We start from the raw sequence: 26432 nt of genomic DNA, 5'->3' as shown, positions 1-26432 counted from the left end.
TTAATTTATTTTACACATTAACCTGTACATCTTTGATTTGATTCTTTGTCCTGCAGCATTTTGGCCACTTCCTTCTCTATAGTTCAATGGCAAGTTTCTGAAATGCTATAGGTCTGCTATCCGACCACCATAATTATGATTTTTCAGTTTTCTGTCAAGCCCTGAATGTGATAAAAGGTTCATATTTATCTGATTTATTCCATTTTATAGCTCAGTTGTAGGTCCAGCAGATAGGACCTGACCTATCCAAACTGGGCAAATCATAACTATCTGGACAGAGGTGAGATGTAAATAATGCTTTTTTTCTCACTCTTGGTTTTCAGTGTCAGTTTGGATTCGTTCATCGTCAATCACTCTCTCTTCATACATGAAAATATCTGCTTTTCTGGGTTTGTTTAAACGAAATTAATTACAAAACCCATTATTATTTTAAAAGCTTTCTAGTAAATCACCTTCATAATGTTTGAATGACAAAATAGACTATTATGATTGCTAAAGACATTCCTTTATGAACAACTTGGTAAAATAAAGTAGGTGTGAGTATATTATCTTTCAAACTGTCAGATGCTTTTCAAGAATTGCACCAAAAGAATAGCATTGGATAGTATGTTTACATAGTACACCACTATAATACTTGATCACCTAGGTGGTATGGTATATGCTTGACATTGATTATTACCTTTAATGGATTCAGAACATACATGTAGCTATGGTATACACATAACAAATTAAACCTTAATTTGACAGATAGTCATGGAACAACATTTGTTAAAAAGCCCCCTGGTTGTGAAACTATTCACATCACATATTAGATAGAGCCAGCTCCTTGAATAAGATACTAACAAATGATAAAGCTCATACACTAGTGTAAATTAGAGTTGGAACAGCTTAACACCTTTTTAAGTTTGAATACAAATTTCAACTACTGAAATTTTGCTTTTAGTATTTTCTCCCGTTTTCTGCCATTTTTTTCTTTCTTCCTACCTGCTACCTAGCGAGCTAACCTAGCGAGCTAACCTAGCGAGCTAACCTAGCGAGCTAACCTAGCGAGCTAACCTAGCGAGCGGTATCACAATACAAATACAACAAGAAAGAGTATTGTTGTCATCCCCTGTTGTGTTAAAAATAACACAAATTAATTGTTTTTAAGTGCAATTGTGTGCTATTACCTCAGAGGAAAAGAAAAAAAAAATCGCTTGGGTTTCCTAGCTTTGACAAAGTAAAACTAAAAACTGTTGAGTGTAATTCAAGTAATTTCACTTAAATAAATCCAAATGCTATTTGGAATTCCAAACCTATTGTGTTTTTTTAATCATACACTTGTAGGCAGATCCATCAGTACTAGCCAGAAAAACCAATAAGATTAAAAGTATAATGTTATTGCTTCACTTAAATTCTAATAATTTCAAACTTCATTTTTCTTATAAGGCTGTTTCTAAATTAATCTCTAAACATGTGCCAAGAAGTAAATATGATTGTGTAACCTCTCGAAATTCCAAACCTTTGTTGCTGTTGCTCCCTCTTCTGAGACACATGGATAAAGAAGACAGCTCTGAGTGCCTTGTTCAAAGGGCTTCAACTATAATTACTGCTACCTTTCTTCGAGCTTTTTCAGGTTCTCCAGGGAGTCCAAGCCCCATGTGTGCTACTCTCAGCCAAAGACCTAGAAATTTACACTATATAAATTAAGCACATATCCAGACAGAAGAACTGTTGTCATAAACCATAACTGCTGTGCTGTAAAAATCCAAAACGATTGAAAACAGCAGGTAACAGCATCACAATGTATAAAATCATTCAGATACCAGGCAAGAACTTGAGTTAATGTTTAATGATTGGTAAAGATTTTAGTATTTCAAAAACTGCTGATCTGGGATTTTCCTCACACACTATTCAAAATGCTATGAAAATTTACACACTTGGAAACCTCCATGTTAGACTAAAAGGAAAAACATTTAAATGTTTTTTGTTGCTGTCCAAGTCTTGTAGAAGGTTAAACGTACCCAATCTTATTTGGAAACTGCCAGTTTTCATTCCAACCAAGCAGAAGCCACAGCTGAGTCTACTGAAAGCCAAGATCAAAGATTAAGTCCAAGATCAAGATTAAACAGTTGGAATTAGGTGTGGCTCATGCTTGGTTGGAACGTGCACCCAAACCAGCCCTAGATCGGACACTTCTGTACTAAAGTTAACAGGCTAGATAAAACTGGCAATAGCATGGACTTTTAAGACAACACTTTCAAGCACACGGCCATACAGCTGCCGGAACGTGTAACACTATAAACACATGAAATTCTTAAGTTGTGATTTATAGTTATAAGTGCCTTCTCCATCCTGGTATTTTATTTTTTTTACTTTGTGTTTTTTTATATTGAGGTCTCATGACATTTCAACCCCAGTACTAATAGCATCATCAACACTGTTAGGCAAGTAATATGGGTGCTTCAAAGCCAAGTTATAATATAAGAAACACACAAAAGTGAAATCACTGACTTATTTCCTTTTGTAATGTGGTCTCCTGAAAATCAAAGCTTTAGTATTAGCATTGTTAGCTACATGAGATTGGCCATTCATCTACTTGTAAGCAAAGTTGTTGTAAAGTAGTAAATACAAAACATTTGGATCATATTCATTTATGAGAATGGTCGAATGCCTCTGCAGTCCTGTTTTTCTGCGTACGGAAAAGTACAAAAAGTACAAAAGGGTACGAAAAAGGCTGGCTTTCTTGAGTGTTTATTTTGATCACTCCAAAAATTCAACAAGTGTTTTTATTTTTTTATTTTTTTCAGAAGGCTGACAAGAGGCAGATAAATACAATCATTCCAGACTATAACACAGTTTTCCAAATGGGTTTTCAGACACTTTTTGCAAAGGTTGGTGGCTCTAGCAGGTCCTATAATTTTAAAAGAAACACTCAAACACTAACCACAGACTCACCTGCACTGCGAATCCTTTATGTTCAGTCCAAAATAGTGGAAAGATAGTGAGTGGCTCTTACATGGCCCTTCAGACAGCACTGATGAATATACAATCCCTGACTTGTGGAATGTGTTGGTGTTTTGGTTGCCTTATCCTTAATAGCTGAGAACGAGCACCCCCTGTAGATTCTCCATCAGGAAGCATCTCTGCAGATTTTTAGTATGGGGCAACATATAAATGAAGAAGGTAGAGTATGAATTATAAGCGAGCATTGAAAAGAAATGATCAGATCAACTAGAAACAGCTGTATATCGCAAGTATATAATAGTGAATCCTGCTCTTGTTGTCTCTACCGGGCCAATGGCAAAGATGTAATTTCAAAATTCTATGAGATATAGGATTTAATCACAAAGTATTGTTTTTCAGCCACAAGGTTGGTTAAAAGAAAGATGAGGTCCGCGTTGTTTTCTTTCATTTAAGTGTCCGGACATTTTGTAAGTGACTACAGGTTCAAACGCATTTTAAAGGCATGATGGCTTTAAAGAAAAAATTAACTAATTTTCTTACAAACAAACAAACAAACAAACGTGTGTGTGTATGTGTGTGTGTGTGTGTGTGTGTGAGAGAGAGAGAGAGAGAGAGAGAGAGAGAGAGAGAGAGAGAGAGATGCTGACTGCAGATCCTAGGCGCCACTGGAGATTCGCAAGAAGAAGCAAAAACCCATTACTGCACCTCCCCTTCCCCTTGGTACTCGTTGCATTTCGCGCGAAAGAGGGTAAAAAAATACCCACACCGCTGCTCCCATCCTTGAGCCGTATGCAGTAATCTCGGAATTGCTTTCCGCTAAATTACAAGCCTCTGAAAACCGCAAGAGATTGATATCAGATGCATTTAGCCATTTAACCATCCCTTCTTGGATTCAGATGCATCCGTAATGAACATACGTATTTGTACATATCGTCTCCAGGAGATCCTACAGATTTAACAAATTCTTCCTGCTTCACGGTATGTAACGTGTTATAAAAAAGGTCTTACTGCAGCTTTCTGACATTCCTCTGGAAAGAGATCAGAAATGATTCTTTGTAATGCTGTAACGTGGACATTTGGTTCCAAGCATTTGAATTGCAATGTATTTGCATGCTCATGTATAGCTGTACTGTTTTGTTGCGCTATTGACGCCTTTTAGAAACCGACAAATAGACAAATTTAGCAGGCTGCTTGTTGAACGAGTTATTTTATTCGGATAAAAGCAAACGTTATACACGGTAAGGACTGTCTCAAAGCCCGCTTGTTTCACTCTTAACCCACAGGCTTCCACAAATGGATTCCATAAACGAGTCTTTGGGCTTTGAGGATCCAAGGCATATTACCCTTTATAATGAGTCGCTGTTCCAAAACAACTTCAGTGACTTCAACGAAACGGACGACGACCTGTTTCCGCGCAGCGTGAGGATCACCATCGCACTGGTCTACATGATCGTGTGCACGGTGGGACTTGTGGGGAACTGCTTAGTGATGTATGTCATTATCAGGTAAGCCGGTTTGTCTATCCACATGACTAATTAATACTTGTTTGGAACGAAAACAGTTGACTGAAAAACAGTTGTTAAAATGATGCAAAGGAAACTTAATGTGAATTCGAGCAAGGAAATCATTTTGTTGGATTTGATGTATAAGCCACAGATACTAACCCTGCTGAGAAAAGACATCCAGCTTGGGCTGACCAGCTACCAAAACACAGGCCAAGCTGGTGAAGCAATTGAAGAATATGTATTTCGCATATATATATATATATATATATATATATATATATATATATATATATATATATATATATATATATATATTTTTTTTTTTTTTCCAATAAAACATGGCTACACACCCTATATGGCCATGTTTACAGTTATGTAGTGCAAGATTAACAATTAGTTGATTCATCTGAGTGGTTATCAAAAAATTATGAATGATTCATCAGCAAACAGCCCAATTCCCCCTCACCCCCACCCACACAACATTTGTCTGTTTTGTTGAAGGCTGCAACCTCTTCATCCTGCCTTGAAATTTGTGGTTTTTCAGGCGTTGGTCTTTTTGTACGTATTCATTAAACTTGTCTTATGTGGTTCTTTGTTAACCCTAACCCTCTTTCCATGTTTATTTGTGGCATATATTTGTTGTACCTCCAAAAATTGACTGGTTGTTATATGCAATAAACAATATAATAAATAAATAAATAAATAAATAAATAAATACTTTATGCATGTAGATATGAAAATAAATATTTGTATAAGGTCACCACATTTTCTAATTGAACAAAATGGACTTTTGTGAAGTACTCAGAAAACATTTACATATGGTTTTATTATGACATCACAGTTAAGTCTCTGAAACAGAGCTGCTGCAGTCATAATATTTGACATGTGTAAATGCACGAGTTAACATTCCATTGCAAGGTTTTGGTTTTAACTGTAAATTGCATACTTGCTAGTAAACAAAATCTATATAGTAGGTCAATCTGTATATTTTACAACTAGTTTGCATTGTTTTTTCCACATTTAAGCTATAGCGATTGCTTGTAAACAAAGTTGAACTATATGAGGTCACTGTACAATACCATTCATTGATGAAGCATATGTTTGAGAATTTTCTATACATACAAGTATATTTTGCTTCATTTTGAAATTAGGGGTTAATCACTAATTCATTTTCACTAACAGTTGTATTAATTGAAATGCTCATTTGTGTGTAATTATGTCTCTTACAGTTGTTGACATAGCATGTTTATACATTATGAACTGAATTAATGGATACTTCTTTCGGTAAATAACAATTATTTTGTAATGAATATGTTGCAGTCAGATTAAGGGCATTTTGAAGCATTTTAGATTTCTATGCATTGGGTAATGTACTTTGCTTACTAATTGACTTCTAATGGATTCCCTATTGTTTTGTAATATCCCTTGTTAACTAATGCATTAATTGTTGTCACTTAAGGTAACATTGATGTAATATATCACCAAAAGTACTTTTCCTGCTTAAAAATATTGATGGTGATGATGATGATGATGATGATGATGATGGAGGTAGGAGGAAAATACCGGGATAATAATTAGCACAAATGAAAATGTATAAAAGAATTATCATAAGATTCTCATCTATTAATTGGGAAGTTAGATTCTACGAACATACAATCAGATTCATAAATATTTGGATACTGACAATTGTTGTTGTTTCAGCTTTCTTTCATACAGTATAATGGACTTGAAATAAAATAATGATACTAAGCCTTGTGGGACACCAGTGGAAAGTCTGCAGCTTGAAACCCATAAACATTACCAGACACTGTATTTCTTCCCTGGTGATGCTCTGCAAAGCCAAGCCTTTACTGCAGTTGTCTTGAGTTCCTGCTTTCCTCCTTGTTCTTGGGGCATTTTGCCTTCAGGTTTGCCTTTAGCAAGTTTAATGCATGTTCAGTTGGATTCAGTTCAGGTGCTTTACTTTCCATTGCAGAACATTCCACTTCCTTGCCATGTTGAATTCTTGGGTTACTTTCGAAGTATGCCTCAGGTCATCCAACTGCACTGTGTCTGTCAGGGACGCGGGGATAAAACAGACCCAAATGCAGGATAGCATAAAAAACAGGATTTATTAAATAAAAACACAAAACAAGGACAAAGACAAAACCAGACACGACTCGAACAACGACAACAGAAGACAACAGAGGATTCCGCGCTGCTTAAGGCAACGTGGCTCAACTAAATACTAATCACAACAATTAGACACATGAGCAACAGGTGTGCAGAGGCGGGGAGGAAGAGACAAGGGCGGGGCAGACATGTGACACAAAACATAAACAAAAGCACGTGGCCAAAGTCAGTGCCTGAGTCCTGACAGTGTCCAAGGGGTTTGGAGCATTTGGTTAAATCGGAGCAGATAATATAGTCATACTTCAGATTTTACCCTCCTGTTTTTTCAAATCATCAATAAATACAAGGAAACCAGTTTCATTGTCAGCCATGCATAGCCATGCCATTAGATGAAGTGGAACTTTTAAGTCATGAGCATGTCCAACCCATTTTTCTTACATTCATTCTGTTACAATTGATCTTTTTCCATCTTTTTCTGATTCCGTAATGGTGCATTTTTTTTTACTTGAGTAACTGCTTTTGACTAATCTGTTCTTACTGTTTTTGAGGCTTAACACTGGTTTACATCTTGTGAAAAATACTTTGTATATACTCTTGTGAATAATTAATTATTCGATCTGTATTCTGTATTTACTCTCTTTAAAAACTCTCTTTACAATATTTATAATCTATCACTTGATTGTTGACATGATGGCAGATGTGCCTGCATCCTGGAGGGTGTTCTTGATCTTGCCAACTGTTGTGAAGGTGCTTGTCTTTAGCAGGGAAATAATACTTCTGTCACCCCCCATACGTCCTGGGCTTTTGGAGTACCAATGCATTCTTTCTTAATAAGAATTTTCCTCATAGTTAAGTTGGCAAAACATAATGTTTTATACCATCTCTCTGATGGGTTTGTGTTGACTTTTTTAGCCTAATAATAACTTGCTTAACATCAGCTGATACTAAATGAAAATACGACAACTATCTCTAGACTTTTTATCTGCTTACTTGTAAGTGAAATAATGAGAGAACAAACCCATACCTGATCATGGAACAGCTGTCATTTGTAGTTTTCTCGCATAAAAAGTGGGGAACACATACTGATCAGCAAACTTTAAAACCACTTGCTTAATATTGTGTAAAATTTTCAAAATATCAAAATAGCTTTGGCCATTAAGTCATGGACTCCTGAAGACCTCTGAAGGCTTTGCATGCTTATCCTGATTATTACAAACACAGTGAATGCATATTTATGATTCTTTATTGTGTTCTGCATATAATTTTTATGATAATGTTTTGTTGAAAAATTGGCTTGAATTGATAAAATAATGCAAAGTGGTTTGCTTTTTTGAATTTGTGACTAAAAAAAGAACATATTTCTTTTGTAACATGCGTGATGAGAGCACTTACTTATTGTGGCCTAACTTTGATCACAGTCTTGCCTCTTATAAACATGATGCTTTGTTCTGCTCATCCGGTGATTCCTCCGTTATCAGACTGCCTGCTGCCAATTACGTGGCAGGCAGGGGTGGGGGTGAGGTGGTGTCTGTACGTTGACTGTGGAGCACTGGTGTCAGTGGTTGCATAATATTGATAGAGCATAGTACATATGTGTTATGGACTGACTTTGCAATGTGAGCAGTTACTAATAGTTCTACTACATTAGCAAACGTTAATGGGTACATTGCATTAATGTTTTCTAAAGAAAAGTGGTGTCAGCCAGAGATTATTAAGCCTTTTCTGTGTTTTAACTGTCTTTACACATTTTTTTTAGGGAGGACATTCTGTCAAACGAATTAAAACCCACTGAAATTAAATGACATGTTTTTGTTACAATACAATAATTTTTAGTAGTTATTATATCAAAATCAATAAGGTCACTGTTGTTATTAATCTAACACTGTATTAGTATTTGTATTAATTCTGGTTTCATACTAAGTGTTTTATTGGGTTATATGATCTTAGCAGTTGTTTTAAACCAACTAAAGTATCTGCAATTTTAACCACATCATACAGAATGTAATTAGCCAAATTCTTTTTGGAAGCATGTCTGGTTTTGTATTGCACTGCTCTGACTGGACACAACAGAGAACTGTGCCTGTGTTAAAATATGTGCCAGATGGCTGTTCTTGCACTACAAAGAAAGTTGAAAGAATGAAAACAAAACATGTCCACCATAAGCATCTTAAGTGAAAAATGGCATTGGCAACAGAATCGTCTTTAACTAACCAGAATCGTCTTTAACTAACCTTATATATAACCCTAATTGACAGCTTGGTAAAACAACTTTTATTGGACTTCAGGGCAAGATTTGTTTACGGTTTTATGTTTGCAATGAAGTTTGTGGATTTATGAAGTTTTCTGCCAGAGATGGTTATGGTGCATCTGTTGCATCTATAAATGCCTGCTGTACAAGTGCTCATAGGGCTGCTGCTCTCACCAGGATATCACAACCATTTGCACTAATGAACCCTCAGATGGCATTTTACGGGGCTGCAGATTTATGTCTGCAAGGATAATTTCCCCTTGCCATTCACTGGACCCAGTGCACAGTCATATAATGTTCAGTTCTTGCTCTTTGATGGCTGTTTGTGTGTGTGTGCGTGTGTGTCCATGCATAAAGTGTGGGTCATTCAAGCATTGTATTTGGTGTTCACAGCTGTTTATGTGCAGATACCAAATGGCATAAGTAATAGTAAATGACATCTTCCTAGTGTCACCGTGTTCTTCAAATCATACAGAATGCACTTCAAGGCCATTCTTAAAATGACTTTTTTTTAGCACCCAATTCATTATTCAAAATAAAATATGCATTAGACTCTACTTACAAGACAATGTTGGATATCTGTTTTTAATATGTATACAAGGCCTAAAGAGCAATTCTGTGGTCCATTTTTTCCCCAAAAAGTAAACCAAAACTCAGAAACCAGGTGGGATTTATTAAGAGTGCAATTAGCAGCCAGGTGTTACTACTTAAATGTGCAAGATAAGTAAATCATCTGGAAGTGTGATTATCTCTATATAAGCATTTAAGCATTTGCACTTAAATAAGGCCTTCTTCAAACAGTTTGAAATTCACAACTCTACAGTGAAAAGGATTGTTTACAAATGAATAGCATTAAAGAGAGCTGCCAAACATTGCAGGAATGAGCATCCTAGGAAATTCAGTCCAAAGTCAGGCCACTTAGAGCTGAAAAGATGACCCTAAAGCTACATAATGTAAGCACATAAAATGTTTATGTTCAGGGCACCACAATCAGAAAAAAGACATATATGGTTTGAATTGAGGGGTTTCTTGGGAAAAAACCCTTCTCTTTTAATTGAATATAGCAGGTCAAATTATTCAAACACCAAAGCTGGTCAAAAATATCCTTTGGTCTAATGAATAGAGAGGTGGAGTTTGGTTTGGCTATCATTTATTACTCCAGTGCCTTATTTGGCAAAAAAACAAACAAACAAAAAAAAAAACAGCATATCACAAGAGACACCTCATATCAGTTGTTAAACATAGTGGTGAAGAGGTGATGATTTGGGTTGGTTTCTCATCAACAAAACCTGGGTAACATGCAGACTTGTGACCATGATGAATGCTATTTTATACTTGAATATTCTTGAGACAAATGTGAGCTCAGCAATCTATCAACTTAGGCTGGACTGAAACTGGGCCAAGTCAAAGTCCAGTCCTTTGGTGGGATCTGAAGAAAGCTGTGCATATATGAATGCCCTCAAACATTACAGAACTGTTAAATCAATGTTGGAAGGTGGTTTTTATTTGGTACTCTTTATCTGTATGATATACACTGCATGTTCTACTAAAATGATTTTTTGAGATTTTGTATTAAACTTTTTTCCAATATTAATATTGAATGAATGCACTCACATTTTCCACTTTCAAGCAGTTTTCTACATGCTTCTACTTGAGTATAACTCCTCACATATGCATCATTGCAGGCATAGGACATGTAATTAAGGGGTAATATATTATCTTGCAGTTTCCCATTGTCTTTGTTATATTTCGGTTTATCCAATCTATCCTTTGGCTGACGTATGGCAGCCACATTCTATTCTGCCACTCTAGACAAAACCATATTGGCACATCTCATCTAATAGATACCAACAAATACAGTCTAACTGTCTCGTCATCAAAGGTGATTCTATCCACAAATTTAGCTTTTTCCATGTGATTCCTCTATTATTTATATATCTAAACCCTTCCCAGAAATTTCACAATTTTTGTATCATATGTAAGTATGAAAGCAATGAAGCAGTAGTAAAAAAATGCATCCCCTTTTTATGATGGTTATTTTTGTACCTAACAAAACACAGAGAACAAAGCTTTCCATAATCTTTGCTTACAAGTCCTCTTGCCACCCACTACCACCCAATCTCTTTGCTCACTGGTGGTGGAGAATTAAAAGTCATCCCCTCATGAAGCTTGTAGCTGATTGGAGCTGCAGCTGTGCTCAGTTGTGTTCATCTGAGCTTTTCTGAACTTGTGATACCACAAAGCAAGACAGAAGAACTTATAAGATAAATGAATTACAGACAAGATTGAGCTATCAGTATGTCTTAAAATTAAACTGACCAGCATACATTTTTGTGTTCACTGATAAGTTTGTGCTCTTTCCTAATGCTATAGAGTTGCAGGAGGTAATATTACTCACATCAAAAAAAAAACCAGATGTTTGTCATCTAGCCCATGTAGTACAAATGTATGCTGTTTTTTTTCAGGGGAAAATGTTTTCTTTTTTCTGTCACCTAACTTCCAGACTCTTTTCCTATACCCAGAATACAAAAATCATCTTTTATTCATACAATTTCTGTAAACAGATTTAAAACAGATTTTTATTTTTATATGGGCAGAGACATTTTGGATAATTGTATGTTTTTTTTTGTTTGTTTGTTTGTTTTTGTTTGCTTTGTTTTGGGGAATAGCAGTTATTTTAAATAAAGTTAGTTATTTTAAGGACATTTTGTGCCACTAGTGCACTTTTTTGACACCACTACAGTACTCTTGACTTTTTGAATATGATTGGTCAGAAGGTGTTGATTAATTTCCTACTTCAGTTTGGACAATAGTGCACTGTAATTCAAATCAGAATTTAAATAAATATAATAACTGGTATGTTTATGTTTTCGGAAAGAATACCATTGTTTAACATTTATAGAAAGTTTCTTGTGTGTCAGAAATATATACCAGTTGGTCAGTTTTCTGCCACAGAAGAATCATCACTTCAAAAAACTTTGCACTTTCTGGTTTCTTAGTAACATAGCAGACTTCACATTTTTTGTCCTATTAACTTCAAGGTAAATTAACAACAAGAAAATACTGGTGAGAAACTGGTGTGAGAAACTGGTGTTTATAGCTGTTGGGGATACCAAATAAAGTCAAGGTAATAATAAATGCTTAGCTAGACAAAGGCAAAATACAAGACACAGGCTAGAGTTCAGACACACTTAACACTGAAAACTGAGTGTTTATTTTGCAAACAGGCAAGGAATGAAAGTCTCTTTATAAAGTTTGAATATGGAAAATAGGGAACATGTTCATATGTGCTTAATAGTCCTGTGATATGGAGCAGGTGAGCAGTGTGGTTTTCTGTTAAGTGTAGTCCATATGTCTTTATTTCTGTCCTTATTTGTAAGATACTGAATAATCTAGGGTCAATAATAAACAAATTAAATTGAACTAACATTTACAGAAGTGTTTCAGTGATTTGAAATCGACAGTAAATTTGTCACCAGAGACAGCTTTATTGAAGGAATAGGAATAGGATACTGAAGGAAAAAGCCCCCTATTTTTCTGTGAAAAATAAAAAGACAGGATATTGAGGGTAATGATTCCCTGTCATGGATGTTGCATAACATTAACTATAAAATGTTAAAAAGTAAGTTGTTTTTATTTAATAAACAAATGCAAATATATGTGGTATAAGAAAAATGGAACAATTCAGGACATGCTGATATAAAAAATAATCAATTTTGCATCATGTGAAACTGCAACAACCTACCCCAGTGTTTTTTACAGAGTATTTGCTCAATTGATGCTCAAGTTTTGTGCATGCTTTAATATCTGCAGCAATACGATAACATGTTTTCAAACTGTTCCAAGGCATGTGACAATGTGCAGCCCAAAGCATGTGTAGATTTACTCTAATTGACAAGGCAGCACATAAGGATGTCCTACATACTGACCCCAAATCAAGTCCAATTATTCTCAGTTGGGATTCAAATGCATGATTTGCTGATGGTCACATATTTTTCTTTTGAGCAACTCAGAAAAAACATTTTGCCTTTTATTTTAAAATATATTTTTTAAATGTTATTCATCAACTAAAATGTGATGAAACATTTATTTTCATTTTATGACAACAATCTCTTGCAATGCTCATATGTCTGGGCTATGGGGTACGGTTTCTAAATCAAAACCTCTTTTAGAAAGAATGGTTTGAGGAGACCAAAGTAGAACATTTTAGGCATAATTCTAAAATATATGTTTGGCACAAGAACAAGACAGCATGTATTTTTGTAATAAAGAGTTGAATAAAATTACTCAAGATGTGTTCAGATGTGAGACTGCTTGCTATATTACATTAAATGTGGAAATAGATCTGACATGATGTTTTTGTTTAATTTTTTACAGTAGCAAAACCTGCTATTTGAATTAGATTTTTTTATACACTGTATGTTGTTTGGGTACAAGCCAATTTCTTTCTATTTGCTTGTTGTTGCCATTGCATATTGCTTTGTGCTGAAAGGATGTGTAATATCTAATATCTGCTTAAGCTGTGGCATCATCTAACCTATATTGCTCCAAAAAAAAGTGTGGTATTGCCTTTTGATATCGAGATGTGCATTTATTTACAGTGGCATTTGAAAGTGTGTGAATCCTTTAGAATCTTCCAAATTTCTGGTTTAAATGAGAATTGCTTTGTTTGGTGAAAGGAAAACATTACACTGTAGCATAAGAATCTTATACCATTTGTGAAACATGATGGTGGTAGTATAATGGTCTGGGCCTCTATTGCTGCAGGATGATTTTCCATCATTGATGGAACCATTAATTCAGTATTATATCAGTGAATTCTAAAGGAAAATGTCAGGAAATTTGTCCATGAACTAAATCGCAAGAGAAAATTGGTCATACACCAAGACAATGATCGCAAGCACATATTCCCAGTTTGGTTCAAATCCATGGGACAAATCATAAATTACAAGTTAATTTCAGTAAACTAGCTGCACCTCTCAGAATTGATTGATATGTGACAACTATATTGTTTACAATGGTTTGTTTTGACAATAATTGAGAAACAGTGAAGAATAATTTAGAAGACTAACTAAATTTGTTGGCTAAATGATACAAAAGGCCAGTTTATATAGGTTCAGAAATAGAATTATGTTAAGTATAAATAAATAAATAAATAAATAAATAAATAACACTTTATTTTCGAAGATATATGCTTGGTTTGGACCGTTTTTTTTCCCCACACTCTGTTGAGTAATTTAACAGCATACTTGTGAAATCGGGGCACAAATCCTAGGACTAGTCAAGTTTTGTTAGGTACTGTAGCTGAAGGTGCTTAGATCCCTAATTATACTTCCATTAGTGACATGTGGAAAAAAGATGTCCTCATAATCTGTTTACCCATAATAATCCATTTCTACCAATAAAAGCTTCGGCAGGTTTCTAAGGTTGTATAAGTAGTTGTACTATAGGAGGTTGGGTTTGAGTCAAACTAGCTGTTTTTAAGAACTATAAGCATCTACTGTATGGCTTAATCAATAATGTTATGATTAGTGTTATGGCTTGCTTTCCTTTTGGAGACCAGCCATTTCCCACCCAGGCTTCCAGAGGGCAGCCCTGTACATATGTCTGAATATCTTCTTCTGTTTTCCATTTCCCCTCATTAGCATGCTCATCTGTTTTGTGTTATGTCATTATTCATCCTATTTAAGCTCCTTTGTTTCATCCTGTCTTTCTCTAGCTACTGCTGATGTTACTGTTGGCTGTTATTTTGCCTCCTATTGTCCTGAGCCAAGTGTTTGCATTTAGCATTGAGCTATCTTCACAAAACCTGATAAGTATGTTCATGTATGGGTTTTTAAGGGTTTAATGTTTCTTGGCAAGAACTGACCACTAGGGTTACAATTTACCAGGAGACCTTGGCCCCCATAGATTTCTTTTGAAACAATATTTGACATAGAATAATTCCTGAAGTGATGCTCACAAATATTTTGCACCAATTGGAAACTAAAGCCCATACAATCACTCATTTAAAAAGGAGGTTTAAAAGAACATCTCTTCGGATAAGCAGAGCAATTTAGAAAATGTAGTATTTATAAACATCCATTGTTTACAGTCTACATAAACATATATGCCTTTTTTCATTTAGGCCTGCACAGTTGATCATATAGTCATTGAACGCTCCAATACCTCTTCATACTCCTGTATAAATAACACAGTAAAGTGTTAAATTGTTTTTTTTGCTACAGGAGCTGGTGGTAAAATTCTGGAGTCTTGGGCTTTAAAGCTCCCACAAAACATAGCTGGAAAAAGATGACAGAAATTGCATTTGTAGAGAAATTCCATATTTCCAATATAGCAAAAACCTTGTGTTTATAGCGATAACCATGCCAAGGGTTTTATGTGTGGCTTGTGGGCATAAATTTTGAAAAAATTTGTTTAAGAGGCTTTCAAGACTACTATATTATGAATTTTGAGATTAACCCCTTTGAAACTAGAACATGCAAAGTCATACAGATACTACAGATCTCTTTTTATTGTTATGTGAAAGGTGCACTTAGAAGCAAATATCATTAACCTGGTTTGCTAGCAAAATTTCCAACTTAAATAAATCTCAAAACTTAGACAAAAGACCACAAACTAGGCCCAAATGTTCAGGTACAGGGAACAGGAGACACATCTTTCATTCTTATAAGCTTTTGCGTGGATATACACAAATTTCTGATTTAAAGACAGTGTCCTCCCCAAAATCCTGCTTTCTCTCCTTCAGTCTTTGCAATATATCTTTAATTAAAAAAAAAAATGGTTCTATACATCAATACACACACTGTCTGCATGTATACTTTGCTTTCTTCAGACATTTATTTTTGAATATTCACCAAGTGTTGCGAAATTCTATTATCATTAGTTGAAAGGATGATTTTCTCACTGAAGCATTTTTTGCAATGCACAACACAAACAAACACATTAAATTGCAGTTTAATCTATGGTAGCTGTCTATATTTTTTTCACTGCCAGTTTTTCATTCAGTTTGTGCAATAAATAAACTGACTGGAAATCTATGTAATCACACAAACACATATAACATGAATATAATCACAATCTACATATAGATCCTGCACAGATTGTCATGACAATCTTAGGTCTTATTTTGTTTATGTTCCATGATGATGAAAAAAGTGCCTGTCTTTTGTTTATTGGAAAATCTAATCTGTCTTGACATTGCTTGTAGTCAACCACTTATTAGCCAGTTAGCTGGCTGCTGATTAAGGTTCAGTAATGTAATAATGACATTTTCTTTCCTAGCAGCTCTTTGCCATAAAACATAAAGATTAAACCTTAACATTATCTTAAACCTAATGTATCAATAGGCTGTAGTTGAAGGATTTAAACAAGTGGATTTTATTTATAAAATAATTAATATTACACAAATCTGTGTTATGGTTTTATGTAGTCAATCAGAAATTTGGTTTGCCTCAAAACCACATTTGCTACGTTCAGGGCCTTTGTTACTTTGACATAGAAATACTGTAATGTAAATGAATTCTACCAACCAGATTCCACTACTAGGGATATGAATTGGATTAAAACAATTCACCCAGATTGATTCCTTATTTTTTGTTGCTTATTTTGCTTATTTGGTTTCTCTGGGCACAGCTTGCTTCTTTATTATAACCCCAGTAGATCATTCAAATCTCACATCCTTTTTCATCAGCTTCCCCCTCTTTTTCCTTCTTTAGCAGCAGCTAATGACCTGAGACCTGCCCTCACATTCAGACCATGACTGCAGATATCCATGAAGCATGTTGGAAATAAATGTTTCATAGAGAGACAGAGAGGTGTTTTGTGTAGGTGTTATTCTGTATTTTGTTTACATTTACTAACCATCCATAAAAAAGTTTGTTCTTAAGTAGTAGCATGATAAGATATATGCTCCATCTTTGTATATTTTTATAGAGCTGTTCTAATTTGATATTGTTTGATGGATAAATCATCAATCTAGTTGACAACCTTACTGTATTATATTTTAGGAATTATGTGTAGGCCTATGGATATACCTTATCCATACAACTATATAATTTTTAGTAACTATATAAAATTCAGTATATCATTATAGACTGTAATTAGTTATTGTAATGAAACGTGTTTCATCAAGGTTAAATAATATACATTATAGAATACACCGATCAGCCATAACATTCAAAAAATCTCTAAAACAGCAGGTCATGTGGGGAATGCAGTGGATAGTACCTTCAAAAAGTGGTCCAAGAAAAGACAACTGTTGACATTGTCATGGGCATCCAAGGTTAATTTATGCTTTGGGAGCCAAAGGTAGCTTGTTTTGTCTGACCCCACAGAAGTTACAATTTTAATAGAGTAACACTGCACATTAGAAATCCATGATATGGGACATAGACACATACACAAATTCCGTCTCCACATTTTCTGTCTGTCAAATTTTGTTTCAAAAAGATGCTTTATGTTTGAAATGATGGTCATTTATGATTGATGATATCCTTTTAATTCCATTTTCACACAGTCCCCAAGAAGCCAAGAGTGAAATTCAGATGATCAGAAAAGTAGAGAAGAGCGAGGATGAGTACAATAACCCATGAATGACCGTATAGTCATAAAACATCCAAGGTTAATTTATGCTTTGGGAGCCAAAGGTAGCTTGTTTTGTCTGACCCCACAGAAGTTACAATTTTAATAGAGTAACACTGCACATTAGAAATCCATGATATGGGACATAGACACATACACAAATTCCGTCTCCACATTTTCTGTCTGTCAAATTTTGTTTCAAAAAGATGCTTTATGTTTGAAATGATGGTCATTTATGATTGATGATATCCTTTTAATTCCATTTTCACACAGTCCCCAAGAAGCCAAGAGTGAAATTCAGATGATCAGAAAAGTAGAGAAGAGCGAGGATGAGTACAATAACCCATGAATGACCGTATAGTCATAAAAAGTTGCTCATAAAAATGTTATTCCTCAGCTTTTATCTGCCAGTAGAACTCCACAAACTCATAAAGACGTGCAAAATAGAGTCAGTCCAGGAAATTACATGGAAATCAAAGCAGATTTTCCAGGCAACTGGTTTATGAAATAGACTTATCATGTTAAATGTCAGTTGACTGATGAAAGCTTAAAAAATTTTCCAGTTTCTCATAGAACGTTGACATCTTTTGCCTAAATGCAGAAAGAACTAAAATTTAACCCTTGTGTTGTCCTCCTATACAAATTAGGAGCGCAGAGTCAACTTGACCTTGTCTGTTTTGACTGCTTATAAAAAATGAACTATATATGATAGCCTTTTTTTTTTTTACCTTTTTAGTCTAACTTGTTTCCAACATATTAACATATATTTTGTAAAAATATTTGTCCTATTTGGTATAATAAACCTCATTAATATGCAAAAATGCCTAATTTTGTAGTTAAAAAATTTTTTCTGTTAAAAAACAGAAATTTTTTATTATTTTCACTATAGAGGCACAAAAGTTGATGCACAATTACAGGCTGGTATATTTCAAGGGCAGGAGATTGTTTTGAAACCATTTTGACCATTTTTGATGTCAGCAAATAATAAAACCTGTTTTTTCCAGGCCAAATTGACTTGAATGCTTATAAATCAAAAATTTTACAATTATCACCATTCTGTGTGTAATATCTATTTTACACTTGTAATATGTATTTTACCCACCTGATGTCATCTGATCAACCAACAACAGGCTACACACACACACACTCAAAAACATGGCATAATTTCATGTGAATAAAACTTCTTTTACACTCCTTATGTTTTTTTTATTACACTTAATTTATGAACGATAAACCTTATAAAATTATGCCATGTTTTGAGTAAAATAAGCAGAAATTATTAAATATTATTTTGGATAACCACTGACTGATGAATGTCATATCTCTAGGCCAAAGCTTACTGATGCAACTAAATGTATAAATAAGAGAGAGGAAACAAATATGATTTACAAAACACATGTATTTTATTTTTGAACTTCTTTATAGAAATATGAATGTGTGTGTGTGTGTGTGTGTGTGTGCGTGTGTGTGAAATGTTTAAAAATATGTAGCCTTTGTTTTGTCTAGTGGCCAACTGTAATGCAATGTCCAATGCTTTGAACAGTGTTTGACTGTGTGTGTGTGTGTGTGTGTGTGTGTGTGTGTGTGTGTGTGTGTGTGTGAAGCTTCTTGGTAGATCAGATTTTGCCCCCGGCTGGACAAATGCATCTGACAAGTGTGAAATATTTACAAATGAGTAGCTTTTGTTTTTTCTGGAGGCCTAATGAATTGCAATGCCCAATGCTTGTGTGTGTGTGTGTGTGTGTGTGTGTGTGTGTGTGTGTGTGTGTGTGTGTGTGTGTGTGTGTGTGTGTGTGTGTGTGCGTGCGTGTGTAGCATCATTTCGGTAGATCATATTTTGCCCTCTGCTAGGTTAAGGCATATCAAAAGTGTGAAATATTTACAAATGTTTTCCTCTTTTTTTTCTGGAGGCCTAATGAAATGCAATGCCCAATTTGTGTGTGTGTTTGTGTGCATATGTGTGTGTGTGGGGTGTGAGTGTGTGTTTTGGGTGCGTGTTTTAGTGGACATTTTACGTGTGCATTTTTGTGTCTGTATGTATGTTCATTGCGCTGAAAAGGGCAAAAGTGTGACCTATTGCCCCACTAAATGTGGCCGAGTCAAATTGACCCAAGAGGATCACGAACTTGTAGTATATACTGTTCTGAACACATAGTTCAACGAAAATAGACAAAATTAATCTTGCAAAGTTCATAATTTGGAACAATCCTGGTAAATTTCAGGCAAATATGTGGAAGAAAACCAAAGTTATGACATTAAATTCTTCCAGTGGGGTCAAAAATACCCAGGGACAACATGAAGGTTAATGCAAATTATATATTAAACCTAAACATTATTACATGGAATGGGGTATGTTAGCTACATTACAAAATAAAATTTTATATGGCACCCATTAATGAAAATCAATCAAAACCTTAGCATTTAATAATGGAATACACATTTTCTGTCACATTGTAAAGTTACTTTGGAGGAATTTATCTATTGCTGTCATTACTGTCAGAAGTAAGCCATTTGTGATTCTGTAGTCACCATTGCATTGTATCGTGGCGTGAGTGTGGTTTAAATTTTCCTAATCCCAGAAATATAAACCAGAAGTAGTTAGAATTCCGACAAGGTTTCCCTCTGGTAGCCGCTAGCTTGTGCTCTTGTTACAGAACCCAGTAAATAAGGCTGATAGCCTAGAATGCACTGGGAAGGCATGAGGCTGGTGAAGGTTCGAGTGAGAGAGTTTTGAACGTACTCCTCCCATGGTAGAAACTCACTCCATCTCTGTTCCTGACTACATTATGTTCATAAGTACCGGCCCAACTCTTGGTTTAGATTGCCCGTTAGGGATGATAACTGGACGTCAGGATGACACTCACTCACTCATTTTTTACCGCTTATCCGAGCTACCTCGGGATACAGGAAGCCTGTCCCTATCTCAGGCGTCATCGGGCATCAAGGCAGGATACACCCTGGATGGAGTGCCAACCCATCGCAGGGCCACACACACTCTCATTCATTTACGCAATCACACACTACGGACAATTTTTCCAGAGATGCCAATCAAAGTACCATGCATGTCTTTGGACCGGGGGAGGAAACCGAAGTACCTCAGTTGTGGAAGGGTTAGGCCAGTCTGCCACGGCCAGTACTTTAGTACAGTACAGTAGTTGAATCCATTTCTACACCCGACTGCTTATCACGTATCCTAGGAAGTTTATGTTGTGTTGGTGGAACTGGCATTTCTCACCCTTGGCAAAGAGTTTATGCTGTAGGAGGTGTTTCAATACTACAGTAGGTGAACCTGAGAAACGTGAGAATTGTAGTCCTCAGAGTAAATTAGAATATAGTTAATGTAAGCTATGATTCAAGACGTCAGTCCCATGGGTGATAAAGGAGTAGTTGGTCTTCATGTTTCTTGCTGAAAGGTCTCATTGAGGTCCTTGGTATTTCTCAGGAATGTTCACAGTTCGTAAGCTGTTTGGAGTTTCCACTGATGTAGTGCAAAAAGGAAGGTTGAAGGGGTCCTTGGGAACAATAACAGGAACTGTACGAGGTCCGTATTTGTGTGTCATTATCCCAAACAGCAGCAGCCCAAGCCAGAGCCCTCCCCATGAGCAGGGTCATTAGAAATGCACACTTTGTGAGAGTATTACATTGAGAGCATAAACAAATGGCTTGTATGGGTAGGCTGATGATACTTTGTTTTCTGAAGTTTTAAGTGTCAGTTCATTGTTGTGTTTGTGGATAATGTTGAAAGCCACCCTAGAGTCTATTATGACTGAGACAAGATGAACAGTATCACTATACGTATTAGAACAAGCAACTGTAAGCTCGAGGAACAGGCAGGAAGGCTCACTTTGGATGAACGAACAGCAGGTTTCTCATGGCAGATGGAGCAGTGGTGTCCGGGTTTGCCACAGAAGAAGAATAGCTGCTGTTGTTGAAGATGTTAGCATTCCTCCAGGGGAACCCAGGTGCATTCGATCTGCATGGGTTCCAGTGTTCCAAGGTCAGGCAGTCTGCAGTTTGTGCAAGCACAGGGGGGCTGGTTCCAGATCAAGCATGGTTTAAATGTTCACAATCCCAGAAGTAAAAACTGGATGTCCATTTCCGCAAACCGGACGTGGTTAGAATTCCAGCAAGGGGTCCCTCTGGTGTTTGCTAGCTTGTGCTCGTTACAGTTAAAATGGCTTTTTGTATGATGTGTTTAGCCTACATAATTCAATACATAATTATGTGGGTCATAATACTGTACAATATTTCAGTCATTTGCTGTTTTTTGCACAATTCTATATATTATCGCAAGGACCTGCTGCTAAGAAACTGTTCATTTTAATGTTCCTGCACGAAATAGTTTGAACATTCAGTATTCACATACAGTAAATACTGTACACTGGTCGGTCGGCGCTGTTTCTGTTACTGTTTATTGTCTTTTGTGTATTGCATTTTTTTGTCATTTTTTTGTATTTTTTAGTTATTGTCTTGTAACTTTGTGTCCTGCACTGTCTTTTGTCCTGCACTGTCTTGTCTGTCTTGTTTGTCTTGTCCTGCACTGTTTGCACCAGGATGCACAGTTGCACTTGTAATGTATGTGGCAAAGACTACTTACATTCCTTAGCCCTGTCTTTGTTTTATGTAGCACCCTGATCCTGGAGAAATGCTGTCTCATTTCACTATGTACTGCAACAGCTATATATAGTTGAAATGACAATAAAAGCTTCTTGACTCTTGAATTGACTTTGGTCCTGTGTCGACCTTTTTTCTCCTTTACAGTATGTCACACCATTTTCTTGTCACTTACCTTTATTTCTAGATTTCACATTTCATCTGCTGCAATGCTGCCCTATTTTTAATGGCATAGAATTGAGTCAAAATATCTTCCACTCTGCTTTTCTTTAACCATTTAGCAGCATTTAATATTTCCAGCTGTCTGTACTTTTTTGAAGTTTTAAGTGTTGTGATTTTAGATATGTTATGATATATACAGTATATGTGATCTTTAAAATACAGTATACGTGAAATTTAAAATCTAAATTTTGTCAAAATTGTTTGGATTATGCAAACATTTACACAAATAATTTACTTGAAAAAGAACAAGGAGCCTTGAAATATCTGCTTATATTTTTGTGTGCTGGACACACTAAATTAATGGAACTTGTCTACTTCTTGTCCTTACTCTCTTTCTCAATCTCTTTGGCTATCAGGTACACTAAGATGAAAACAGCCACCAATATCTACATCTTTAACCTGGCTTTGGCTGATGCACTGGTCCTGGCTACACTCCCTTTCCAGGGCACAGATGTGTTTCTAGGTTTCTGGCCCTTTGGCAATACCTTGTGCAAGGCAGTGGTTTCCATCGACTACTACAACATGTTCACTAGTGTCTTCACCCTTACTGTAATGAGCATGGACCGTTATGTGGCTGTGTGTCATCCTGTCAAAGCCCTGGATATGAGGACACCCCACAAGGCCAAGGTGGTTAACATATGTGTGTGGCTATTGGCCTCTGCCATTGGGGTGCCAGCCATGGTGCTTGGAGATGTTGAGGATGACCATGGTAAGTGTGTGTGCTTGTGTATAAATGAACCTTTGTTAGTAGAAATACATTTACATTTACAGCATTTGGCAAACATCTTTAACTAGTGACTTTTGTCGTCTCCGTCAAAAACATGTTCTAATGCAAGTAGGTCAGGGAACTGCCATGCCAAGGCTAAGGTTTAAAAATCAGTGCTGCATATTATTTCATGCCTGAATAATGAATGGAACACTGCTTATCACTTTTTGTCTTTTCTAATCCCTCTATCTCTATTTCATTGCCAGAAGACAGTAAAATTCTAAACAATTCTTATATTGTATGTTTAGAGCACATAGAATTTAAAATTAGAGTTGAGAATGACTGCATAATAAGCAGAACCTATACCTAAAAGTAGCTTGGAATGCTTGAAATGTGCAAACATATGTATATTTGTAATGCTCGAAAAGAATAGTTTGTTTGTTACATATTTTCTTACTGAAAAAAGTGTTTGTTCTGTTATCCAGATCACACTTTTTAAAAACCAACAATGTTAGAACTTTCTCTTGCCAGGAGTCAGAGTAAAGTAAATGCTTTCTCTCTGGAAGGGATGGTTTGATGAGTCTTGAATGTTTGCTCTTTATTGCATGACCCAAATCTTTGTCTCCTTTTTTACATAAATTTCTAAAAATTTTATTTAAACCTTAATTTTTCATGTTTTCCACCCAGTCATTACAAATTACCAAATTACTTTTTTCCTCACAAAGCATTACAATTCTATGTTTGGATTATGATGATTGATTTGGTCATTAGGCATTGTGCACTTAAGCTCTTTTACAAAAGGTGCTCAATCATTAAATGGTGACAAAAGACAATAAGGAATTGGTCATGCCTCTGACACAATGACAATAGCTGTTTGTTTTGTTAATATTGTTTTGCCCATAAAACTAGAACATAAACACATTGAAATATTTTATAAAAAAGTAACAAACTTTCCATCTTTTACTTCTTTGCTTTTCAATGGTGCATTTGTTAATAACATGCATTTTGTATTCTGATTTAAAATATCAATATCTTATCTAATTCTAGATATTTAATGAAACAAGTCCCTGGTAGAGATTTATCTTAATTCTTCTCAAGAGAATTCTAGCTTAAATATTGGGAAACTTCAGTCCAGTGGTTTGTTCCTTCAGGGTTCAATGTGTAAGCCAGCTAAATCCATTGTTTATACTTACTGTCTAGTAAGGGTATCAAAATTGGCCCTATTCCATGAAGCATTTTCTGGTGCTGAAGCTGTTGGTGTGGCTGTGGGTAGGAGGGTATGTAAAGACGAATGAGATGAAGGATAAGGAAACCATTATTTGTTCCTGTGAAATAAGGTCACTACAAATATGGACAGTGTTGGACAGAATTGTATCAGTAGTTGTTTCAGTTTGTAAGAGTAATTAAGGTAATCCTAGTGCCTTAAAATAGTGTACAAGCTAAACTTCTTTCCCTCAGCTTTAAATATTCTGACTCAGCAGCACTGACAAAAATTTGGACTACTCTCAGTCTTAGACTGCCTGCTCATGGGCTGTCTGACATGTATTATATTTTCTGACTGATAATGTTGTTAGTCATATTCTGAAACACTTCATTATCATAACATAACCTTTTAAAGAATTATTTGCATTTATTTATTTATTAATTGTTTATGTACAAATAAAAATATTTATTTATTTTTCTTACTTTCTGCAGGAATCGAGTGTATCTTGGTCCTTCCAGAACCTCGCAGTTATTGGGACCCAGTGTTCGGCACATGTGTGTTCCTGCTCTCCTTCCTAATTCCAGTGGCCATTATTAGTGTGTGTTATAGCCTGATGGTGAAGCGCCTGCGCAATGTGCGTATTTTGTCTGGTTCCAAGGAAAAGGATCGCAACCTACGGCGCATAACGCGCATGGTGTTGGTGGTGGTGGCAGCATTTGTGGTGTGTTGGACACCCATCCAGATTATGGCACTTGCACAGTCACTGGGTGTCAACCTGGGCAGTGTGCACACTGTGGTGCTCATGCACTTCTGCATTGCACTTGGCTATGTCAATAGCAGCCTAAATCCAGTACTCTATGCTTTTCTGGATGAGAACTTTAAGCGCTGCTTCCGTGAATTCTGCCAACCACCATCACCTTTCAGCCTGCATGCGCAGCAGCAGTCGGGCCGCATGCACAGCGTGGCACGAGATGTTGCTTACAACTGCAAAACTACAGAGGCAAACAGTAATGCTGCATGACTAGGCGTGGAGCTGCCCCTGGTCAGCCCAGAACAGCCACCAAATCCAGGGACAGGACACTCTAATTCAGAGCTCACTCAGATCACCGTTCTCTAGCACTGTCTAGGTATGGAGGAATGGAAAGTACAAGGACCCAGGGTGAGGTCAAAATAATGACACACCTAATCTTGGGGGCAAAGGGGCTCACTTTTTAATCTTGTGCAGATTAGATATTAACATCTTCATTTTTTGCTTGATTTTTAAAAAGAAATCCCTGTCACTTGCTGGTAACACAAAAGAGATGCTTTTGAGTATTGTCAGCATTTAGTGTTTATTTCAATGGGACTACTTGCCTTAAATAGATTATAAACTGTCTTAAAGTCAAGTCGAAGCCTGAGTGACATCGATGGAGCTTATCTCACATGCTTTTAAACTTGTTACCTTCAGATTTAACCACATTCCATTTAAAACATAAAACAGAGACTTCTCTGTTAAAGTCAGTTGTATATTTATTTAAAAATGCTATGTTGAAAAGCCTGTTTTTCCTGCAACAAAAGAAAAAAAATCTTTGGCAGTATTATGCTCTAGCATAATTTGTATAGAAGGAAAAATTATAGTGCATTTAGTGTTATATTAATCGGTGCATACAATGAAGTTAATTAGCATGAGTCCTAGTATTTTTACTGTCATCTGTCAATCATACCTCTGATATTCTTGAATGTTTTGAGTGTACCCAGCATCTTGGTTCGCTACCTCGTGTCATGGTGAGTCAGAAACAAGAAGTAAGCTTTCTCATCAGTTTACATCAATGACCACTGAATGTCAAATGACTTTTTAAAGAAGCCAAAAAAAGTTATAAAAAGGAAGAAATGTTCTCTGAACAGTAGTCTAGAAAAGACACTGTAAGAGTTTTTTCATGTACGCTGTACTTAATGTTGTAATGATTTGTTCACTTGCTGAAATGTATTGGTTTACTTAGTTACTTCTGGAATTATTTATTAATCAAGCAAATTGTTGAACAAACAAATGCTGATGAAATTGTCATGTACGTTATCACTATGGAGTCTAAACAGTTACTATATTCTGAGCTTAATACTGCAAATACTATCTATTTTTTCTGTATATGTGCATTAAATGACATTAAATGGTATTGCAAACATCTGTCACACTTTTTTATAAATCCGTTGTGTTTTTTTTACCACTTTTTCAGCAAGTACAAAAACACGAGAAAAAGCAAATGAAGTGGGAGTGTATTTAAAATGGAAAAGGTATCTTTTATCACACAGAGAATC

General features: G+C 35.8%; 1 protein-coding gene across 1 annotated transcript; it reads left to right on the top strand.

Moving 5' to 3' along the window:
- The first annotated feature begins 3684 nt into the window (after positions 1 to 3684).
- On the top strand, positions 3685 to 26228 carry oprl1 (opiate receptor-like 1). The gene is made up of 4 exons (XM_060893958.1): positions 3685 to 3924; positions 4230 to 4451; positions 22587 to 22939; positions 24632 to 26228. Exons 2-4 carry the CDS (start codon positions 4240 to 4242, stop codon positions 25159 to 25161), a joined length of 1095 nt encoding a protein of 364 aa, XP_060749941.1. The 5' UTR covers positions 3685 to 3924; positions 4230 to 4239; the 3' UTR covers positions 25162 to 26228.
- Positions 26229 to 26432: the final 204 nt, after the last annotated feature.

This window comes from Tachysurus vachellii, chromosome 19 (genome assembly GCF_030014155.1).
Source record: "Tachysurus vachellii isolate PV-2020 chromosome 19, HZAU_Pvac_v1, whole genome shotgun sequence".
Classification (NCBI taxonomy): domain Eukaryota; kingdom Metazoa; phylum Chordata; class Actinopteri; order Siluriformes; family Bagridae; genus Tachysurus; species Tachysurus vachellii.
Note: the sequence above shows the minus strand (reverse complement) of the source record. Positions and strands in the feature narration are given on the sequence as shown.